We start from the raw sequence: 17,861 nt of genomic DNA on the forward strand, positions 1-17,861 counted from the left end.
GACAAAGTCAAGTTATTTGTCAGTTATCCCATGAGGCTTTTGTTCCCGAACCAATTACAGTATTTTAGGTGCCAAGCTTTTGGTCATGTTGCAGCAGTGTGTAGGGGTGAGATTATTAGAAGTGAGAAGTATGCAGGAGGGCATGAGACAAAGAAATGTGTAGTATCGGTGGAAAAAGCTGTGTGTGTTAACTGTAGGGCTACCCATGGCACTGGAGATCACAAGTTTCCGGTGAGAGAAAGGCAGGTCGAGGTTGCCAGGATCAGAGTAGTACAGAAAGTCTTGTATGCTAAGGCAGACATTGCACTGTTCCCATGAAATGTGTCTAGAACATTAATATCTTATGTTCTAAAACATGCCAACCATGTTCTGTGTATGTTTGTGGGAACGTTGACAGAATATTCTCCTAACCCACAGAAAACTGGACACTAATGTGTTTTCAATGTTCCCATGAAACGTGTCTAGAACATGAATATATTAAATTCTGAGAACACGGTAACCACGTGTTGGGTAAGTTCCATTTGTCATTAAGGAAATGGTCCATTGGAAACATTCCTTGCACATTACAGGAACATTCGTATGAAAACACAATTAATGAGCTAATGAGACTCTTAAGGAAACTAAAGTTGGGGGAACACTTTTTGTCAGCTGGATTACACTTTCAATATTGCACCGTTTGAATATCCCAAAATGTTGACTAATGCTCTAGTTATGACCTTTGAAGCAGCGTTTGCCTCTGTTGGACACTGAGGGTACACATTGTCCACATTGGCCTATTTAGTTATGAAGTCCTAGTTTTTCTGTCACGCAGTTGCCTTGTTAGCAGCTATAACATGGGATACAAACTCGCTCAAAATGTCCTCGCTCACCATCTCTTCTCCATTTGAGGAGTTCAAGTTATCAATGCTATATGACTCGCTTCTATTCCCGGAAATTGTTCATACTCCCTCCTCCTTTTCCTGTTGAATACGGTTGAACCTGTAACCACGAAAACTACACTTTATGTAAATACTGCATGCGACCGTGTGCCTGGAGTTGGACCTTCCATTTTGGGCCTCAGGATCATGGGAACCATAGTTCTATGATGTGTCCAAGTACCTGGCTGTACCATGTCTTTCACAAAACCTGCAACATGAACTAGAAATAGGTTAAAAAACAACCATTTGCGAGCATATGTTTTAACCGAACAAATGTGTGTTTTGACTCAACTGTCACTTTGATATTCTCACCCAGGGAACCTTTCCTGACAATGTTGATTCTAATTATAGCTCCCTGAAGCCTTCACCATGTGTTCAGCATGGTAGACATACTGAAGAGCTGAGATCGGCCACCAGTAATTTTTATATGGCTGTTTAATGGTATGATTTAATGCTGAACAAGTTCGATAAACCTAATTTATTGCAACTTGAAGCCTCAAGTAAATGTGGATTATAACTGCAACATTATCAAATACATCAAATGTTTTTTAGAGTGGTATACACTTGTTCTTGTAAGGTTCCGTACGTATTTTCTTAGTCAACCTTGTGTTCTGTTTCGTTGTGTTCTTGAACGTAGCCTGTTTCTTTGTGTTCTTGAACGTAGCCCTGACTTTCATTTTTGTTCATTGATTTCACCTGTGTTAGTTACTCACCTGGTCTCATCAGCTCCTTATTTAGTTCAGTTCATTCTGTTTGTGCTTTTGGGAGGTATTGTTCATTTTGACTCTACAAAGCCTATTCCTAGGTTATTTGAGAGAACCAGTTACAGCCTTCAGTCCTAGTTTTGATTCACCTGCCTGTTTTCCTACCTGTGTATGACCATTGCCTGCCTGTGACCATGATTCCTGCGTTCTGTGAAGGTGAAATAAACACCTGCCGTGCTCTGCACATTAATCTACACCTTTTTCTCCCTGAGTATTTATTAGTTCTTCATTGTAAGAAATTGGTTTAAGTGAACACTGACAGGATGTTTGTAGTGTTTTTAAACCAAACTAAGATATTAACAGTATTTTACACTGCGTTTGATAGCATTCACTGCACCTGGTAAAAACAATTGTATCAAGGCACAGTCTCTCACACACTTGTGTAATTTTAGTGTTCGCACACAGTTAGGCAACACACTACCAAGATACACTTCCACATTCCATCCCCAGGGGGCAGCAGCAACCAGTTTAGGGGGTGTGCTCCTGCCAGGAAGCCTTATTCAGGTGTGGGCAATCAGTATGATGGCCAGAACCCTCTCAGCTGGCCATTGTTTCTAAGTAAACCTATTCAGTTGGGCATGCCTTGTATTTTTTTGTACATATTTATTTTGTCACCATGAACATATGAATAATCTGCTTGGACAAGCTGAAACCAAGAGGTCAAAATGGCGCTGGGACTTAATTCTCTAAATTTGCTGTTTCTTGGTCACATGTACATACAACACAGTTCTCATACACTGATTTCTCTCACAGATGCACATCTTAAATCAGGTTACAGACCAGTTAACTAGGCCGAAGACCTCAACTTAGCAAGCGTGTCAATATTAGGAGGCTAGTTATTGGTTTCAGAAGATATGGGGGCTCGTCCGGGATAGATGTTGGCTTTTGTGGTTGTGCATTTGAGTTTGTAGCAGGCGTGTCAAGCTAGCACAGTAGGACACGGTTGCAGCAGTGCTACTGTGAGTTTCAGTTTTCTGGCTAGCAAGATAGCTCATTGTTTTGGTCAACAGAGAAGTTTGGGATGACGGCCATGTGTTCAGTCAGTTGTTGACAGCTTGTAGTCGCTAACTACTAGGGCTGGTGAGGTGTTTTGCTCATGGGCCAGATCATTCTGTGTTAACTGTTTTTGTCTATGGTTTTGGTAGCTTTTGTTGGCGCTGTTTGAAGGATTGGATTTCCTAGTTTGGAGTGTGGAGGACTCTGTGGTACATGCATTTGTGTTAGCCACTAGCTAGCCTAGTGCTAACTGTTTAAATCAAATCAAAAGTATTAGGTTACAGCAGATATTAAATGTGCAGTGAAATGCTTATGTGCTACCTCCCTTAACAATGAAGTACACTAATCAATAACAATGACGAGTTGAGTCAAGTGAAAAGTAACAAATACACTGCTAAAAAAAATAAAGGGAACACTTAAACAATCCAATGTAACTCCAAGTCAATCACACTTCTGTGAAATCAAACTGTCCACTTAGGAAGCAACATTGACAATAAATTTCACATGCTGTTGTGCAAATGGAATAGACAACAGGTGGAAATTATAGGCATTTAGCAAGACACCCCCAATAAAGCATGAGCCGGAATCTACAACCCACACAAGTGGCTCAGGTAGTGCAGCTCATCCAGGATGGCACATCAATGTGAGATGTGGCAAGAAGGTTTGCTGTATCTGTCAGCGTAGTGTCCAGAGCATGGAGGCGCTACCAGGAGACGTGGAGGAGGCCAACAACCCAGCAGCAGGATCGCTACCCCCGCCTTTGTGCAAGGAGGAGCAGGAGGAGCACTGCCAGAGCCCTGCAAAATGACCTTCAGCAGGCCACAAATGTGCATGTGTCTGCTCAAATGGTCAGAAACAGACTCCATGAGGGTGGTATGAGGGCCTGACGTCCACAGCTGGGGGTTGTGCTTACAGCCCAACACCGTGCAGGACGTTTAGCATTTGCCAGAGGACACAAAGATTGGCAAATTCACCACTGGCGCCCTGTGCTCTTCACAGATGAAAGCAGGTTCACACTGAGCACATGTGACAGTCTGGAGACACCGTGGAGAACGTTCTGCTGCCTGCAACACACTCCAGCATGACCGGTTTGGCGGTGGGTCAGTCATGGTGTGGGGTGGCATTTCTTTGGGGGGCCACACAGCCCTCCATGTGCTCGCCAGAGGTAGCCTGACTGCCATTAGGTCCCGAGATGAGATCCTCAGACCCCTTGTAAGACCATATGCTGGTGTGGTTGGCCCTGGGTTCCTCCTAATGCAAGACAATGCTAGACCTCATGTGGCTGGAGTGTGTCAGCAGTTCCTGCAAGAGGAAGGCCCGCCCATATGGACTGGCCCGCCCGTTCCCCAGACCTGAATCCAATTGAGCACATCTGGGACATCATGTCTCGCTCCATCCACCAACGCCACGTTGCACCACAGACTGTCCAGGACTTGGCGGATGCTTTAGTCCAGGTCTGGGAGGAGATCCCTCAGGAGACCATCCGCCACCTCATCAGGAGCATGCCCAGGCGTTGTAGGGAGGTCATACAGGCATGTGGAGGCCATACACACTACTGAGCCTCATTTTGACTTGTTTTAAGGACATTACATCAAAGTTGGATCAGCCTGTAGTGTGTTTTTCCACTTTAATTTTGAGTGTGACTCCAAATCCAGACCTCCATGGGTTGATAAATTTGATTTCCATTGATCATTTTTGTGTGATTTTGTTGTCAGCACATTCAACTATGTAAAGAAAAAAAGTATTTAATAAGAATATTTCATTCATAAAGATCTGGGATGTGTTATTTTAGTGTTCCCTTTATTTTTTTGAGCAGTGTAGTAGAAATAAGAGAAGATGTAATATGCATAGTAATAATGGATTATATTTTCAAATATAAAGTGGGTAGGGGAATCAACCAATCATTAATAATAGAACTGCAGCGTTGACTGTGTGTGTGTGTTTATGGGTGTGTTTGTGAAAGGCATGGATGTGTGGGTAGTCAGTGCAAATCATTTCTAAAATGCAAATAGTCGCCTCCCGGGCGGTGCTGTACTGCAGCGCCAGCTGTGCCATCAGAGTCCCTGGGTTCGCGCCCAGGCTCTGTCGTAACCGGCCGCGACCGGGAGGTCCGTGGGGCGACGCACAATTGGCCTAGCGTCGCCCGGGTTAGGGAGGGCTTGGTCGGTAGGGGTGTCCTTGTCTCATCGCGCACCAGCGACTCCTGTGGCGGGCTGGGCGCAGTGTGCGCTAGCCAAGGTGGCCAGGTGCATGGTGTTTCCTAATGCGCATTGGTGCGGCTGGCTTCCGGGTTGGATGCGCAATGTGTTAAGAAGCAGTGCGGCTTGGTTGGGTTGTGTATCGGAGGACGCATGACTTTCAACCTTCGTCTCTCCCGAGCCCGTACGGGAGTTGTAGCGATGAGACAAGATAGTAGCTACTACAACAATTGGATACCACGAAATTGGGGAGAAAAAGGGGTAAAATTCAAAAAGAAAAAAAAAATATGCAAATAGTCTCTAAGGTGCAGGTCTGTGCTGGGAGATGGCTAGGTATAGCTTTTCAGCAGTTTGATGGCCTGGTGGTAGAAGCTGTCTCTGAGCCTGTTGGTCCGAGACTCAATTCTCCTATACCACTTGCCAGATGGTAACAGAGTGAACAGTTTGTTGCTCGGGTTACTGGTCCTTGGCAATCTTTCGAGCCTTCCTCAGACACCGCCTGGTGTAGATGTCCTGGAAGGCATGGAGATTGCCCACAGTGATGCATTGGGCTGTTCGCACCACCCTCTGTAGGTTCTTCCAGTTGAGGGCTGTGCAGTTGCCGTACCATGTGGTGATGGAGCCAGTCCAAATGCTCTCAATTGTGCAGCTGAAGAACTTATTTAGAATCTGAGGGCCCACTACGAATTTCTAAAGGCGCCTGAGGTTGAAGACTCATTGCTGTGCCTTCATCACAGTGGTGGTATGATTGGACCATGTCAGGTTCTCTGTGATGTGCACACAGAGGAACTTGAAGCTTTTAACCCTCTCCACTGCAGCCCTGTAGATGAGAACAGGGGCGTGCCCTCCACCACTGTGCCATGGCTCTAACCTCCTCCCAGTAGGCTGTCTCGTCGACGATCAGGCTCACCACATCGTCATCGGCAAACTTAATGATTGTGTGGGAGTACAGGAGGGGGCTGAACACACACCCTTGGGGTCCCCCAGTGTTGAGGATCAGTGTGGCAGAGGTGTTGCCTACCTCACCACCTGGGGTCATGAAGTCCATGATCCAGTTTCAGAGTGAGTTGCTCATACCCAGAGCCTTGAGCTTAGTGTCAAGCTTGGAAGGGACTATGGTGTTGAAATTGGAGTAGGTCCAAGGTGTCAGGTAAGGTGGAGCTGGAGCTGGTTGTGGGCCTTGACCAGCCTCTCCATGCACTTCATGATGTCAGAAGTGAATTCTACAGGTCAGTAGTCATTTATGCAGGTTTCCTTAGTTTTCTTGGGTACAGGGACAATGAAATGTACAAAAAACCCTGCAGGCTATATAGCCGTGTCAAGTACCTCTCCCGTTAGCAAACTTTCTCCATGATTCACTTCCACACTCCATCCCCAGGGGGCAGAAGCAAAGGTTTAGGGGATGTGCTCTGCCAGGAAGCCTTGATAATGACTCAGGTGTGTGCAAACAGTATGACGGTCAGTCCAGGAGAGGGAGGCCAGAAGCCTCTCAGATGGCCTTTGTTTGTTTCTTCGTGTTAAAGGGGAAGCCTGAAAGAGATATGGAGGACAAATTGGGAGAACCTGGAACTTTACCAGAACAAACTGGTGAATAAATTATTTTCCCCCTGATTGTCTGTAAAATAGGAATGTGGTGAGGGCTCCCCCTTGCACTTTGTATCCTATTAATGTGTTTGTTGGAGGAGCCTGGAAGGTTGACATAATAAACTGGTGAATAACCTTTTCCCCTGGCCACATGTCAGCCAGTATGTGTGAGGGCTTCCCCTGGCTGTTTGTAGACTCCCAATTGTCTATGGTGACGTTCTCTCTAGGAAATAGGGGGGGAAGGGTATGCATTTGGTGAAGGAAATGCAATCACAAATTCACATCCATTGTTCAAAGTTCATCCAGTGCACATCATCACATTACTAAAATAGAGGTGTTACATAAGTGTTACAAAACCAATAACTAGCCTGCTGATATTGATATGCTCGCTAAATCTAGGGGTCTAAGGCCTAGTTAACTGGTCTGTAACGTAACCTGATTTAAGATGTGCATCTATGTGAGAAATCAGCATATGAGGATTGTTGTATGTACATGTGCCCAGGACACAGCTAACTTACAGAGTTCAGAACCACCTCCTTTTTAAAATCTTGGTCGGCCAGTCAAAGCAGATTATTATATACTGAACAAAAATAGAAATGGAACATGTAAAGTGTTGGTCCCTTGTTTAATGAGCTGAAATAAGACAACATTTTTCATACACACAAAAAGCTTCTTTCTCTCATATTTTGTGCACAAATTTGTTTACATCCCTGTTAGTGAGCGTTTCTACTACTACTAGTTTCTACTAGTTTCTACTACGTAAACTACTACTAGTTTCTACTAGTTTCTACTACGTAATCCATCCACATGACAGGTGTGGCATATCAAGAAGCTGATTAAACAGCAGGATACATTCAACAATTTCTAAGTTTTACTGAGTTACAGTTCATATAAGGAAATCAATCAATTGAAATTAATTCATTAGGCCCTAATCTATGGATTTCACATGACTGGGAATACAGATATGCATCTGTTGGTCACAGATGCCTTTACAAAAAAGGTAGGGGTGTGGATCAGAAAACCAGTCCGTATCTAGTGTGACCACTTGCCCCATGCAGCATGACACATCTCCTTAACATAGAGTTGATCAGGCTGTTGATTGTGGCCTGTGGAATGTTGTCCCACTCCTCTTCAGTGGCTGTGCAAAGTTGCTGGATATTGGCGGGAACTGGAACACGATGTTGTACACGTCGATCCAAAGCATCTCAATCATGCTCAATGGGTGACATGTTTGGTGAGTATGTGGGCCATGGAAGAACTGGTACATTTTCAGCTGCCAGGAATTGTCTACAGATCCTTGCGACATGGGACCGTGCATTATCATGCTAAAACATGAGGTGACAGAGGCGGATAAATGGCACAAATATAGTCTCAGAATCTCGTCACGGTATCTCTGTGCATTTAAATTGCCATCAATAAAATGCAATGGTGTTCATTGTCCATAGCTTATGCCTGCCCATACCATAACCCCATCGCCACCATGGGGCACTCTGTTCACAACATTGACATCAGCAAACCGCTCACCCACATGATGCCATACACGTGGTCTGCGGTTGTGAGACCATTAAATTCTCTGGCAACAGCTCTGGTGTACATTCTTGAATTCAGCATGCCAATTGCACAATCCCTCAACTTGAGACATCTGTGGCATTGTGTTGTGTGACAAAACTGCACATTTTGGAGTGGTCTTTTATTGTCCCATGCACAAGGTGCACCTGTGTAATGATCATTCAGTTTAATCAGCTTCTTGGTATGCCACACCTGTCAGGTGGATGGATTATCTTGTGGACAAAATTGACAGATGGAGAGAGAAGCTTTTTGTGCGTATGGGACATTTCTGGGATCTTGTATTTCAGCTCGTTTCATGGGAGCAAAACTTTACATGTTGCGTTTATATGTGTGTTCAGTGTAAATACAGCCTCTGGACATAGTCTTCATCATCACCTGGACTGTTAAATCAATTCCACAATGTTTATGCACCTGAACCTCTGACTACGTCTCAACAGTTGATGCTCCATGTCAACTAAACAGGCACACAAACAGTCACAGAAACGTTCTGGTATTTTATTTTGTTTATAAAGGAAGAGTGTTACTGGAAGAGATACTTATAAAATCGGAAAATAAAGAACAAACAAAAAATATGTCTGATAATGGCGTTGTGGTTAATACTGATTAAGTCCTTGCTTTATTCTACAAAACTTTATTACAACATAAAGCTTTTCATAGGACTGTATCAGTAAAATGTAGGGCATCTATCACAGGGAAGAGTGGACAGTAATTCAACAATACTTTGAAACAAAATCTAACCAATATCATTGATACGTACAGTAAAGGCATTGTCACCCTTGTAAAAACAATTGCAGGCTACCCACTCTAGCCTTTTTTTCACCCCAAAATAGTTAAGAGTGAATAAATAAACCACTGTGTGAAATGTACATTTTAGTTTGATAATGGAATTGGCTTTATAAACATGCTGTGTTTGGAGTCGTTTTGTTTTCTGACATCCTACTGCACAAACGTGCCATTTTGATTCTTTACGATTTCAAAGCAGGTCAAAATGCATCATAGGCAAGGGCGTGAGCACCATATTTCATATAAAGTCTGTTGATTATAAAAGTCTAAGAAGGCCTATCTATGGTTGTGAGAAAGTTGAGATGGAAATGATGCTGAGTTGAAGAGTTGATATGGGTTCCTAGGAGGACAGGGATTTTGATGCTCCATTTCCAAACCAACCATTGCTTCATTTCTAAAGACTTTGTCAAGTCACCTTGTGGATCTGAAATATTTGGATTGGTATCAGCAATGTGGTAGTAGCCTCACCTAGTCCTCTGGTAGGCTTGGCAGAGTTCCCACAATATTGTGTACACCTATACAGTCCTTTTTAGTTCTATGAAGGGGACTCAAAGGACCTAGAGGTTGTGACGTGGGACAGGTTTGGATATGGACCACAGAGTCAGTTGTGTGTCTTCCCTGACACTCAACCAAACATCCCAATAATGACTCACCTGTCCTGGAGTGTACTCGGTGAGACAAAAAGGTTCAAAAACATTGCGGGTAGAAATATTATTAATAGAACTACATTCGTCCCCAAGTCTACAGGCAATCCAATGTGGTCTCAGGGCAATTCGTATGATATATGATTCCGTACGTACATCTGTGACAGTCTAAGACTCAATTTAGTTTGACACGTTGCATTAGATTTTAAATGGAATAGCAGTCGTACAATATCATTCGAATTAGAGGACGTACAGTGTCGTAGGTGTTACCCGGTCATACAAAACATACGAATTGGGTGACGTAACTTATCATACGTCTCGGAGGACGTATAGTATTGCAGGTCTTAATCTGTGGCCAGGTTCCTTGTTGCGCTGTAACAACAAAGGAGAATTACAGGGAGAATTTACATGGGCGGTTAGGGGAACTAACGGCAAAGGTTAGGAGAACTAAAAGCAAAGGTTAGGGGAACTAACGGCAAAGGTTAGGGGAACTAACGGCAAAGATTAGGGGAACTAACGGCAAAGGTTAGGAGAACTAAAACGGCAAAGGTTAGGGGAACTAACGGCAAAGGTTAGGAGAACTAACGGCAAAGGTTAGGAGAACTAAAACGGCAAAGGTTAGGGGAACTAACGGCAAAGGTTAGGAGAACTAAAACGGCAAAGGTTAGGGGAACTAACGGCAAAGGTTAGGAGAACTAAAACGGCAAAGGTTAGGAGAACTAACGGCAAAGGTTAGGGGAACTAACGGCAAAGGTTAGGAGAACTAACGGCAAAGGTTAGGGGAACTAACGGCAAAGGTTAGGAGAACTAACGGCAAAGGTTAGGAGAACTAACGGCAAAGGTTAGGAGAACTAAAACGGCAAAGGTTAGGGTAACTAACGGCAAAGGTTAGGAGAACTAAAACGGCAAAGGTTAGGAGAACTAACGGCAAAGGTTAGGGGAACTAACGGCAAAGGTTAGGAGAACTAACGGCAAAGGTTAGGGGAACTAACGGCAAAGGTTAGGGGAACTAACGGCAAAGGTTAGGAGAACTAACGGCAAAGGTTAGGAGAACTAACGGCAAAGGTTAGGGGAACTAACGGCAAAGGTTAGGAGAACTAACGGCAAAGGTTAGGGGAACTAACGGCAAAGGTTAGGGGAACTAACGGCAAAGGTTAGGGGAACTAACGGCAAAGGTTAGGGGAACTAACGGCAAAGGTTAGGGGAACTAACGGCAAAGGTTAGGAGAACTAACGGCAAAGGTTAGGAGAACTAACGGGAAAGGTTAGGAAAACTAAAACGGCAAAGGTTAGGGGAACTAACGGCAAAGGTTAGGAGAACTAAAACGGCAAAGGTTAGGAGAACTAACGGCAAAGGTTAGGGGAACTAACGGCAAAGGTTAGGGGAACTAACGGCAAAGGTTAGGGGAACTAACGGCAAAGGTTAGGGGAACTAACGGCAAAGGTTAGGAGAACTAACGGCAAAGGTTAGGAGAACTAACGGCAAAGGTTAGGGGAACTAAAACGGCAAAGGTTAGGGGAACTAAAACGGCAAAGGTTAGGGGAACTAACGGCAAAGGTTAGGAGAACTAACGGCAAAGGTTAGGGGAACTAACGGCAAAGGTTAGGAGAACTAACGGCAAAGGTTAGGGGAACTAACGGCAAAGGTTAGGAGAACTAACGGCAAAGGTTAGGGGAACTAACGGCAAAGGTTAGGAGAACTAACGGCAAAGGTTAGGGGAACTAACGGCAAAGGTTAGGGGAACTAACGGCAAAGGTTAGGGGAACTAACGGCAAAGGTTAGGGGAACTAACGGCAAAGGTTAGGAGAACTAACGGCAAAGGTTAGGGGAACTAACGGCAAAGGTTAGGGGAACTAACGGCAAAGGTTAGGGGAACTAATGGCAAAGGTTAGGAGAACTAACGGCAAAGGTTAAGAGAACTAACGGCAAAGGTTAGGGGAACTAACGGCAAAGGTTAGGAGAACTAAAACGACAAAAGGTTAGGGGAACTAACGGCAAAGGTTAGGAGAACTAAAACGACAAAGGTTAGGAGAACTAAAACGACAAAAGTTAGGAGAACTAAAACGACAAAGGTTAGGAGAACTAAAGCGACAAATGTTAGGAGAACTAAAACGACAAAAGTTAGGAGAACTAAAACGACAAAGGTTAGGAGAACTAAAACGACAAAAGTTAGGAGAACTAAAACGACAAAGGTTAGGAGAACTAAAACGACAAAGGTTAGGAGAACTAAAACGACAAAAGTTAGGAGAACTAAAACGACAAAAGTTAGGAGAACTAAAACGACAAAAGTTAGGAGAACTAAAACGACAAAAGTTAGGAGAACTAAAACGACAAAAGTTAGGAGAACTAAAACGACAAAAGTTAGGAGAACTAAAACGACAAAGGTTAGGAGAACTAAAACGACAAAAGTTAGGAGAACTAAAACGACAAAGGTTAGGTGAATTTACATAGCAGATTAGATGAATTGGGTAAAGTTTAGAATAAGGGTTAGCTAAAATGCTACAGTTGACCCTGATGTGGCTCACACATGCAAAATCTTGGGAGTGCTAGATTGTCGCGGATTACGCCCACCCATCCTCCCCGACCAACCTCCCTACTTGAGTTTCTGTCTCAAGTAACTAGACCATTAGTAGGTATCATACGTCTTGGAGGTGCTCAGAAATACATCAAGTATATTTAATATGGCTCTGAGGCCAGGCTGGACAATCATATCCGTTCTACACAATACATTTCTATCTGAACGTTCTGTAACATTCCCCCTCCTGAACAGACCCCAGGTAATCCCTAGCTGATGGAATATGAATGGAATTGCAAACAGACCAGCTGTTGTTTAAAATATGATGGGTGGATTTATAAAGCTGATTTGCCAATAATAGTCCATAAACAATGATTGACACCGTTAGCGTGATGACGGCTGTTTAAAACCAACAAGAGTCCTGGGCCTACAGTTGACGTCGCACATTGAATGCAATGTCATCCTAGAAAGTTCCACTTGATGTCCCAGTATTAAGGCGTTTTTTTGTTTATGATTCCTCTCCAGTCAGCTCCTGGTTTCCTGTTGTTGGTGATGTTACTCCTGCTACCTGTGCTGTGTTTCCTGCCGCTGAAAGAAAACCCCAACAAGTTGAAAATAAAGACTTCTGACAAATCTGTTGGATAAAAAGGCAGTGTCATATGTACACCCCTTTCATACATTTATCTTGTCCCCGTCCCCCCCTCATAATGTGCAGAGTGAGAACATTGTCCGATTTAGACACTAGTTTTCTGGGTTGGCTTTGCCTGCTGTTATGGCATTGCCTTGACTTGAAAGGCACATTTCAACAGCTGGCAATTCCCTGACGGTCGTGTAGATTCAATTTGCAGTAAACGCTGCGGATTTTGGCTCAAGTGTAAACTACCTTTAAAAGTGCAGTGCACTGTCGACAATGCAACTGATAGAATCCCAGCCTTGAACCCAAAGATAGATGTTTTCCTCCAGAGCTAAAGCAGTTTCAGCAACTCCCCACTACAGAACAACAACTAACTTCCCAGTTTAAAAAAACCTGTCTCTGCTCTTAAGCATCTCCTTAGTTCTTTAAAAGAATCACTGAGACTGATGTACTAAATCACAATTCTTCAGTATTTCTTTAGTGAGGCAGAATCTTGCTGACAGTCTGTCATGAGAGATGAACTGTATCCCAATAACTGTTCTTGAGTCATATCTAGCAAGATCAGAAGTGCAATGGAACATGGTCATGGATTAGAGATAGGTGGGCTGATCAGAGAACTGTTCATACCAGGACTGCAGAGGATCTGGGGCTCCTCCCACTTGCCACCTGGCAGGCACTTGACCAGAGGGTTTTGTCTCTGCTGGAAGCCCTGGGCACAGTAGTAGCGCACAATGGCGTCTGTCTCGTACCTCTGGCGGATTCTGCCAAACGCAGATGCGTTCCGGACTTTGGGGGGAGGGCCACATGAAGCTGTGGGAGTTACAAAGACTATAGGTGATAATGTCCTCTAAATCAAAAACATATGAATGAAAAGTTGAACGATTATTTGTCCTAATGCACACATTCAGTTACGTTTTGAGCATTACACTAGTTTGGGACTGTATTGAATGTGTGCATTAAACATCTCCTAGTACTTCTACATACCTCTAAGTTAACTACCTCTGTGACCTATTGCCTGTATAGTGTAGCAATATAATCTATTGCACAGAGGTAGTTACAGGTATGTAAAGGCACTGGCAGATAGGTGCTTGCTTGTCGTAACATCCTGTCCATTACTCACAGGTGCCTTTCTTGCAGGTGTAGGCCAGGTGGTAGTTGCAGGGCACATCACTCCAGCGCCCGGCATCATGCCACACCATCACCACACAGTCCTCTCCAGACAGGAAGTAACTGTCAGGCTGGCCCCTGTACCAGTTCTCATAGAGCTGTGAAGACAAGGTAAGAGACACAGAGCTGTAGTTGTTTATAAGCATGGGAGCTAATGTCTTGTGGTCCTCAGTTCTTTTTCTATGTCAACCCAATCTGTCTGGACTCACCAATGGGTTACCATCGGACCAGCGGAAATCCCCCTCGATGGTCTTGTCGTTCAGTCCAGTCCACTGATACTCCTTATAGTTATCTGCGGATAGAATGAGCCATTTTATTTGCTTTTCAAGCAGTAGGCTTGTCACGTCTTGAAGAAATGATACAGTAGGCCTTTGTCTTTGTGCTTCCACTGCGAATATCAACACCTCTGCCAGGGTTTGTGTTTCCAATTGACTGGGCATGAAGTTACTCGGAAGTCATGTGGCCACGCAATTTAGAACATGCTAAAGCTGCCCCCATCACTCCCATTGTTTTTTTGGCAATGAATGCTAATGTCAGCAGTTGGTGACAGTGACTTAGAACACAGTCTGTCCCTCTGGTTAAAAGTAAGTGTGCGTCTAATTTATTTAGTCATTTTGCTGAACTACCTCTTTAATGGACCAGATTAGCATTTGCATGTAGCACTTCCGCACAGCAGGGTCACGGGCCTTCCTATGCTAGTAAATAGCACACACAAACCCTTGAGAGCTTGCATTTCCAATGTATTAATATGCTGTAAAATGGTACACTATGCTAACAAATGGAGTTGCCTATCAACGAAAGAGAAAAGGTGGGGCATGAAGTTCGGTGGCTCGCTGTCACCACTCCCACCGTACTGTTAATGAAGTCCTGCTCCTCAGGGGTTATGATTGACACCAGGTGGCCCCCCACCATGCGACAGTGCTGCTCCGCCACCTCCCAGCTCAGCCGCTGGTTGAAGTGCTTGTAGCAGTTCCCGTGGAACTTCTGCCAGCCCCCCCCACACTGCTCCAGATCTAAGAGACAGAACAGGAGGGAGGGGAGATTTACTAGATGTCATTATTTTTTATTTGAATGATTAAGAGGGAAAGGTAAGATCCGTTTAGCTTTTCTGACCATTGAACAAGAAAGAGAGCGAAGGGGTGGTATTGATGAAAAACAATGAGGGGATCCGAATGAAAAACTACCGTAAGACCTTGGCCGGGATTCAATCAAAGATGCATTATCGACAAGTTCAGTAGACTTGACCTTTGAAGGAAATTGTTTAAGCTTGAGCCAACAGGCCCAGTGTTGACGTGAATGTGATCGCCGCCAATGTCAGGAAAATGGCCTTTGATTGAATCCTGGCCTTACTCTGAAACTAGATGATTCTAACCCAGGGAGACAGTTTCCCCGATTCCCTGAGCAGATGGATCCATGAGGTTCATCCATCTAAAGAGCACTTCTCATCTCACCTTCTTTCCATCTCTATTTGCACATCCCTAAATCTGTGTGACAGGAGCATGGTGGCATAGCAAGAAGGTCTCAAAGAAAAGGCTTCGCCCGACTGAACTGAAGGGGACAATTGTTCCAAAAGCAAGGTTTTGTTCTTTCTTGCGTTGGGCTCAGGGATGGGACAGCCATTCCTGGATTGTCCTCTTCAAAACAAGGTGGTTCTTTGTGATTAATGGGCTCTTAAAGCCACAGTGTGTAATATTTATATTTTGATTGATTGAGTTAATAGTACTACTAGTTATTAATAGACTAGTACTACCAGACTAGTACAAATGTCCTACCTTCTTAAAACAAAACAATGAAGGACCTGTTACTTTGTTAATGTTTTGGCCGTATATATCCAATTACTTCCTTATTACGAAAATAACTGGAATGTGGATCCACTCATCGGAGCCTGGCAATCTGCTCCAGCACATACAAACCCACAATTATTATTACTGAATATGGTGGTGCATTACATTACATTTTAGTCATTTAGCAGACGCTCTCATCCAGAGTGACTTACAGGAGCAATTAGAGTTAAGTGCCTTGCTCAAGGGCACATTGGCATATTTTTCAACTATTTGAACCTGCAAATCCCTGAGCTCGACCCGCTAGACTACCTGTCGCCCAGTATTCTGCCACCTGGTGCAGTAGAACCCTGTTTAATAGCACTCTTACAACTACAGAGGTACTGTAACAGCTGAATGAGGAGCTCACCCATCTGACAGAGGTCACCTCCATAGCTGGGCAAACAGAGGCATTTGGTGCTCCCGCCCATCTCGACGCAGGTGCCGCCGTTGGCACAGGGGTCCTCCAGACAGGCATCTGAAACACAGCAAGAGGCCAGTCCTGCCAGCTCTGATAATCATATGCAGCCTACTACTGTAGTAATACTGGTAAATAATAAAGTTGTACTGTAGTAAAAATAACAATACAATGATAATATCATACAATTACAGCCTAGTGTGTAGAAAGCAGTGAGGGCAGCTGCAGCAAAGAACGTGAGTATGATGATAAAAGAGTTGAAGACGAAGAGTTTCAGAGATGACGTAAAGAAAAAGAAAAGTTGGTGAAGGTCTGTAAGGCTGCCCAATCAGGTGCCTCGTCTCCTGCCAGAATGATGTTCACTAGGTAGCCTAGTGGTTAGAGCGTTGGGCCAATAACCAAAAGGTTTCTGGATTGAATCCCCGAGTGGGCAAGATCAAATCTGTAACTCTGCCACTGAACAAGGCAGTTAACCCACTGTTCCCCGGTAGGCATTCATTGTACATAAGAATTTCTTCTTTACTGACTTGCCTAGTTAAATAAAGGTTAAATAAATAAAAAATAAAAAAACATAGTCCATGTCATGTCTGCTGAATATATCACCATTACCTTGACTGACTCCCTGGCTATTCACCAGGGCAAGTACTTATTAGCTCTCAGGATAATTACGCCCTCTCTGGCAAGGATGACTAAGGCATTTCTATCACGTTGACAATTACGATGATGATTTCAGTGTTGTGATGATGAGGGTGGTGTGATAGAGTGCAAGGGAATTAGTATTACTGTCTTTATCTGCAATTGATTACCTACGATTAAACCTCTCATGCTGTTTTGCATTGGTTATACTTTTGCAGGTATCTCTGTGTAGATGTTATATTTTGGTTTGAGAACACATTACCAAAGTACAGTGTTAAGAGTGCTGACAATTGTAAAAATGAACTATGACACATTATGGGTGCCTCATACCTTAGTGGTATTTCTGCAATCTACTGTAAATGTAACCTGGGCTGGGACCAGAAGTGAGCGAGTGAGACTTAGACATTAGACGATTTGGTGTGGAAATGTGTGAAATCACCAAATTAACACCAAAAATAATCTAACTGAAAGTATCACATTGCCTCATGACTAGAGGACACGCAAATCGGACATTATACAACAGGTGGTTCTAATCTGGAATGCTGATTGGTTAAAACCGCATTCCCGCTGGTGTCACTTTACCCCTACCTACATGTACAAATTACCTCGACTAACCTGTACCCACACACATTGACTCGGTACCATTACCCCCTGTATATAGCCTCGTTATTGTTATGTAATTTTCTTGTGTTACTTTTGATTCAATTATTTTTTACTTTAGTTCATTTAGTAAATATTCTTTCTTAACTCTATTTCCTGAACTGCATTGTTGGTTAAGGGCTTGTAAGTAAGCCTTTCACAGTAATGTCTACACTTTTTGTATTTGGCGCATGTGACAAATACAATTTGGTTTGATTTGATGTGGTCTATTCCACAAGTTACCTCCCAATTCTCCTTTCCTTTAGATGAGCATGCAATTAGCCAGTAGATGGCACCAGAGTTCACATATTGAGTTGATAACAACACTCACAAAGCCTGCATCTGGCATTAACTCAGTGTAGAGAAAGTTTGATGTAGAAGTTGTCCTTAACTACAGATGTAGGAACAGATTACCCAACCCAGTATTTTAGCCATTAGATTAAAAAAATATCAGATGCTGTGTCAGTGGTTAGAGAAGCTGCCAGAACAGCGTACCGATCAAATCACTGTACCTGTACACAGCCCATCTGTAAATAGCACACCCAACTACCTCATCCCCATATATATATTTTTTTTT

General features: G+C 43.6%; 1 protein-coding gene across 2 annotated transcripts in view; it reads right to left on the reverse strand.

Annotated features, from left to right (window-relative positions):
- Nucleotides 1-8,509: 8,509 nt before the first annotated feature.
- The window catches only part of LOC124043457 (brevican core protein-like), a 44,285-nt gene continuing 34,933 nt past the window's right edge, over nt 8,510-17,861 (reverse strand). For both annotated transcript variants that reach the window (XM_046362066.1, XM_046362065.1), the window contains exons 9-14: nt 15,962-16,069; nt 14,626-14,784; nt 13,981-14,063; nt 13,725-13,869; nt 13,232-13,414; nt 8,510-12,558 (exon numbers count right to left, since the gene is read on the reverse strand). In XM_046362066.1, coding sequence (XP_046218022.1) covers nt 12,479-12,558; nt 13,232-13,414; nt 13,725-13,869; nt 13,981-14,063; nt 14,626-14,784; nt 15,962-16,069 — 758 coding nt within the window. In that variant the 3' untranslated portion in view covers nt 8,510-12,478. The remainder of the gene's footprint in view (nt 12,559-13,231; nt 13,415-13,724; nt 13,870-13,980; nt 14,064-14,625; nt 14,785-15,961; nt 16,070-17,861) is intronic.

Source organism: Oncorhynchus gorbuscha, linkage group LG09 (genome assembly GCF_021184085.1).
Source record: "Oncorhynchus gorbuscha isolate QuinsamMale2020 ecotype Even-year linkage group LG09, OgorEven_v1.0, whole genome shotgun sequence".
Lineage (NCBI taxonomy): Eukaryota > Metazoa > Chordata > Actinopteri > Salmoniformes > Salmonidae > Oncorhynchus > Oncorhynchus gorbuscha.